This window comes from Chaetura pelagica, unplaced genomic scaffold (assembly GCF_000747805.2).
Source record: "Chaetura pelagica isolate M959 unplaced genomic scaffold, ChaPel_1.0 scaffold82, whole genome shotgun sequence".
Lineage (NCBI taxonomy): Eukaryota > Metazoa > Chordata > Aves > Apodiformes > Apodidae > Chaetura > Chaetura pelagica.
In genome coordinates, this window is record NW_009952990.1 from 7607411 (window position 1) to 7613526 (window position 6116).

Genomic DNA, 6116 nt, shown 5'->3' on the forward strand with positions numbered 1-6116 from the left:
TTATTTCAGCTGTTTTCTTAAAGGTGACCAACTGTATTCTTCTGTAGGCATCTTTTGTTTGAGTAGGATATGCAAAGCTTCTTAGGTACCTTCCTCTCACAGATATTGTTGTATTCTTGGAATAATATGTTAAAAGTCCTCTGAATTCATACCAAGGTTTTATTATTCTCTAAACCAATGTGAGCATCATTGGACTGGTCCTTATGAAGACAAGTAACTTTTAATAGTAAGATGGATAAGGTTTCAAAACTCAGAAGGGACTTGGTTCCTGTTGGAATGGCATATTTGTGAAAAAGCTTCCTGTGAATTAAGTTGCACAGATTTCAAATCTTAGGGGAAAATAGCTCCAAAGAGAAGTTTACGAAATGGTGCCCTGGGCCTTTTGTTCATACATGTTCAGAAGAGCTGAGGAACAAGAAACAAGGATTTTTCTGAAGCAATTTAAGTCAGTGCTTCTTTGCCTGTTACTGAAGATCGCGAATGACTTCAAATCTGAAACATTTGTAACCTAAGCCTTGTGCAGTGAAATAAGTCTTAATTTTCTGCCTTTTCAGGACCAAGATTGAAAGCTATCCCATAGCAAAATGAAAGATAAGCATATAAAGCACTCAGTTTGGTTTTTTAAGGTTGTTTTTGGTTTGGTTTTGGTTTATTTTTTTAAAAAGATTCAGAACACACTGGGGACCAGAACAAACAGACCGGAGGGAAGAAGTGGTGTAGTGTGAGTGCAAAGTTCATCACACATTGCACTGTTTCAGAAAACAAGATAAATATTTCTTTTTAATCATTGAAGAAATAGCATATGAAGGCTGAAGCATACTTTTACTCAGTTTCTTTTCAGATAATTGCCTTGCAACGTTTTTTGGCATGTTTTCCAGTTTTCCCTGCCTTTAAACAAGCTTTTTTCTTATTTTCAATGAAGTGTGACTAGAACCCGACCATGAAACTTAGTAAAGGCTGTGGAGACAATACTTGCTGAAGCATATTATTCATGTGACTTTGAAGAAGAGTAATTTTGCAAATTTTTGTTTGTTTTTTTTTGTACTCTGCCACATCTTATGTTAGTTGCTGCCACACCTCATTAGTTACTTCAGAAGTGCCCTGTAATTCTCCCAGCTGATTTCATTTATTAACCACACTAAATCCTTCTAACAAAACAAAACAAAACAAAATTAAGATGTTTAAAAATTGATTTAATTTAATCCTTTAAAGAAAAGTTATACCATTGCTATAATGAATAAGGAGTGAGCACCACTTTACTCCTTATAAACAACCCAGATCAAGGCAGTTATTTAAGACAATTCCTTATCTCATAATGTGGACTGTTAAGCTTGATTATGCAACAAAGCAAATGCAAGTAGGGATATTGGGCATATAACAGTGTGCTCTTACAGTGTATTCTTACTCTGAAGAATTCTTATGTAACATGCTTGTACTTAACATCTATGAACTTTTTTTAAAAGCAACTCAATATATTCAAGCCTGGATTACTGATAACTTAAACTAATGGTTAACCCTTTCAACTTTTCTGAGCTTGTGAAATGGCTTTTGATGGTGCAGATAATTGTTGGTGGTTCTTGAGTGTCTTAGTATGCCACTGGCACTTATCCATGGTGGGTGGCTTCAAGATCTTGATGCCCATGGAAGGTGACTGAATACTCTTGTGTGTAATTTTAGAATGAACCAACTCTTTGTCTCACCCAAATGCTGTAATTCAATGTCTCTCATTTAAGATAATCAGTTTAAACTGTTATGTGTAAGTGCTGCATTATCACATTTCCCCTTTAAAAAGGTTGTGAATAAGGACACATAGATTTACAAGAGAGGACTTTTTAATGACATTTTCTTGCCATGTTTTTGTGTTTCTCAATCTTTGGCATTTCAGAAAATTTTAAAGGTAATCATTTGGACAAGTTCAACTACGTAATGGCAGCAAAACTGAATAGAAAAAGGTCATGCTTGTTCTTGCCAGGATCCTGGTCTTTTGATGTACTGGATGATAGACCCCAAAGCAGTTTGTATTACAGCAAGCTTGGACATTAAAGTTAGATTACATTGTCCACTTGGGCCTTATGCTAGACCTTTTAGTAGTGATTACTCAGGCTTTGATTACTTTGATTGCATTTAAGAAGCAAAGAAAGAGCTGTATTGTTTATATTCATGTCCCTGGAGGCAATTGTAAATTTCTGCAATTACTTTGACTCAGATAAAACTATTTCCTAGGACTATATTTGGTATGTAGGCAGTAGTTATTCTGTCTTCTGTATCTTACTAGCCTGCTCCCTGGGAGTACAACCACTTCCTCAAGTGGAAGAGGAAGACAATCAGTAGAAGACATTTGAAACAGGTTATATATTTCAGTGGCTGTGCACTTAAGAGAAAAGGGGGGGGGAAAAGCCTCCTAAAGTCACTAGCATTTGCCCCTTCCCTTCAAGTGTTCAAGGGCAGGTTGGATGGTGCTTTGAGCAAGCTGATGTAGTGGGAGGTGTCCCTACCTATGCAGGGGGGGTTGGAACTAGATGATCCTTAAGGTCCCTTCCAACCCAAACCATTATATGAAGATATTATTGCATGGGCTACTAGGGAAAGGCCAGTTTTTATACACTTAATACAGTGGGGAAGGAGAGTTATTTATTATGAAATCTAGCAATGGACAGCAGTAAAATGCAGCTATCAGTGTAACTTTTCCTAAACATGTGGAAGAGGTAAAGGAGCAATGTGAAGACTCATCTCAGTTTGTACAGTGAGGTATCACTGCATAATGCAGGAGAGCTCAGGAATGCCTTTAGGATTTTTTCTTCCCACCCTAATCATTGGCTAAATCTTTAACCTGGTAATTGAGCCCAATCTGAAGGCAAAGATGATTGACTGATTTCATAATCAAAGTTAGCAAAGAGCTAAACTGAAAGAACTTTTGTAAAAACATTTTTTTTAGGTTTTAGAAATGAAAAAGAGCTTTTCATACAACAGAATCTTTTAACTAAATTGCTTCCATAAAGAAAAATGTTCTTCTCTGCATCATACAGAAATAATTTATATCTGTACAATAAATATGTGTATGAACAATATATGTATATTGTTTTCTAACATAAACCAGAGTTAGCAAAACTTGCAGGCTAAATCTTTATAACTGAATCTGTAATTACACAGACATGCATATTTAGAATAGATCTGCAGCTATACTTTGAGATTGATATGGATAGCAGAATGAGATAAAAATGACATTACTTTTTTTTTTTTTAATGGGAAGACCTAATGTGCTGCAGGTAATGAACAGATTATATGCACCTTGCAGTACTGAACTACTAAACAACCGTAGCGTTCCTTAATGCTGTAGTGGATGTGTAGTCTCATTACCATCCTGTTGAGCTGTGATTGTGTAGTTCCAAGACCCTGTTACTTTGATGTTGTTCTGACTAGTTCTCCAGCTGTTTTTAACTGTTTACTTCCATCCTGTTCTAAACTATTATATAGTACTGTTAAGTTTGTGTCGGTCTTGTTGTTTACCTCAGCTCAGTCATTGATGTCAAGGTATAATAGATCAACAGTCAATAAATTAAAAAAACACGACAAAAAATATTTTTAAGTCACAGAAATTAAACCTGGTGCCTCGTTTATTTAGAAAATGTTGTGGGTTTTATGCTTTCTAAGAATTATGCATTCAAACTTCTTTCTGAATTTTAAAATGACAGATTTTCTGTCATGCATTTTACAGCACCTGCAGAATATGCTTAGTGTGAAAAGTATGCCTTGTATCTAGTAAACAGCAATGCAGGAGCCATAACACTGAACACTTATTAAAAACCTTACTGTATTTTAGACAGAACAGCAACACACCATCACCCATCTCCAGTACGTTGCTTGGCCTGATCATGGTGTTCCTGATGACTCCATGGACTTCTTGGAGTTTGTGACCTGTATGAGGCCAAAGAGAGTGGAGAATGAGCCAGTTCTTGTTCACTGCAGGTACTTGTGTTTTAAAATTTCAGTTACAGATTTTGTTCAGCCTTAGAATAAGCATTTGCTTTGAAAAGTTTCTGTGCAGTACTGGAGAGTCTTTGAATTAGAGAAAAATGTTAAACTGCACTAATAGTGTTCATTGTTGGAGGCAAGCATGGGTGGTATCTAAAGGACAAGGGTTTTTCTCTCCCTTTCTCCTGTAACCTTTTGGTGAAATGGCTTAATCACATAATGATCATGGAACTGAAAATCTGTAATGTAAGTTGTTCTCTGTTTTTATCCTCTGCCACCACTGTAACCTCATTTTGAGTAGTACTGCAAAGTTTTTTCTGCTTTTAAGTGCCTGGCAAAAAGCAATCAGTTACCTCTTACCTTTTGTAGTAAAAAATACCAAATCAGTACATTTAGATTTGTAAGCAATTATAATTGTTAAAAATTATTTTACTTTAAGGGAGTTTTTAGTTTTATTTATATACTTTTTTTGGGTCATAATTGGTAGGCAATATTACTGAAGTGGCTATTAAGACTGTGATATGAATAGACTGCATTGCAAAAACCTAGTTTTATAGACTTTTCTGTTGCTTTTCATAGTGCTGGAATCGGTCGCACTGGTGTGTTGGTCACTATGGAAACAGCCATGTGCTTAATTGAAAGAAACCAACCTGTTTATCCACTTGATATTGTACGAAAAATGCGAGACCAGCGAGCTATGATGGTGCAAACATCAGTAAGTGATGGAGAGGAAGCCTCATGTTCTGCATGCATACACTGCACTTTTCCCTTTTTAAATCAGATGATAAGAGTTTTTAAATTATCTAATTGTATGAATCTTCTGTTGCCATTATATTTCATGCTTCCTACATGTAGTCTAACATAATGTGGTGTGCATTTGTGGCTGCTTTGCTTGCGTAATTTAACTTTTGTGTAATTTAACTTTTTAATAAATATTTCTCAGCTTGCAAGTAAAAGATGATTGACTTCTGTATCTTGCAAGTATTTAGAATTAACAAAGTCAGTCTTGCCCAAATCATCTGTTTATGGTCCTTTCTCTGAATTCTCAGCAAGAAGCTAGAAGTTTTTGCTTTTCATTCTTAGTACAGAGCCTTATAGAAAGTTATTAAACTGGAGATATAATCAAAGTATTTGTAGTATGATTTGAAGGAGGAAGTGGCTCTTCAAGAGGCACTTCAAGAATAGAAATTAAATAGGAACAATAAACTTATTTTTTTAAATTGTGCCACTACTCTAGTTTGGAAAAGCAAAGGACAGGAATGAAATTCAGGAGAAGTTGGGTAGTAGCAGTATCTGAAATATGAAAGTAGAAGGTGATTTTACAATAGCGTTTCAAAGACAGTTTGAGATCATAATGGGAATTTTGTGTCAGCTTTGGAAATTAACATCTTGATGTCAGATACCAAGGATGAAGGCTGGGGTGCTCTGCTTTCTTGCGTAGAGGTTGAGTGACAGAAGTTAAGTGTGAATCAACTCAGAGAGCTAAATGTCCTATGACAAATGGAAGCAAAGAGGTTTACACCCACAAAGTCAACAGTTAAATTGGGCATTTCTGTCTCTCATCTTCAAAAGAAAATGTCTTGTTTTCCGCTTGATCAAGCAGAAGAAGGAGGTAACTTGAGAAGACAATCTCTTTCCGCTAATAGGTTAATTATTGTAGGAGTTAGCATTATGATTGACTAGTTGGGGGAAAAGGTCTTGCATTATCAAAGGGTGTGAAAGTGTCAGGAATTACGATTGATTGTGTAACATTAGAATGCTCTGTGAGTAGAGATTGTTCCTGCATGCGACTGGGACTCGTTCACTGCTGTTTGAGTGTGCTCTCTGGAAGTGCATTGGGACTATATGGTTGAGGAGGGAGTTGTCTGAAGAGTCCCTTGACTGTTTCTGGCACAAATGAAAGTTGAGCTTATGACACAAAATGTCATAAGAGGAGAAATGCTAGCCTCAAAGTTAAGGAAGCTGAATGTTGACTTCTGGAGTGGTACCTGTCTGCACCCCTCAGTTTCTAGAATAAACTGAGCAGGTTAAGGCTTAAGCTTTCTAGAGCCAGTCATCTTTTTGAAAATCAGGCATAAGCACCTGAAGTAAACTTCAGCTTGCCAGAAAGCTGAGTACCTCCTGTTACAACAGAAATCAGCAGG

The 6116-nt window shown here is 36.3% G+C and overlaps 1 protein-coding gene across 2 annotated transcripts in view; it reads left to right on the forward strand.

Moving 5' to 3' along the window:
* PTPN3 (protein tyrosine phosphatase, non-receptor type 3) overlaps positions 1-6116 on the forward strand; it is an 84073-nt gene that overhangs the window by 74638 nt on the left and 3319 nt on the right. For both annotated transcript variants that reach the window (XM_009996501.1, XM_009996502.1), the window contains 2 exons: positions 3821-3966; positions 4552-4687. In XM_009996501.1, coding sequence (XP_009994803.1) covers positions 3821-3966; positions 4552-4687 — 282 coding nt within the window. The remainder of the gene's footprint in view (positions 1-3820; positions 3967-4551; positions 4688-6116) is intronic.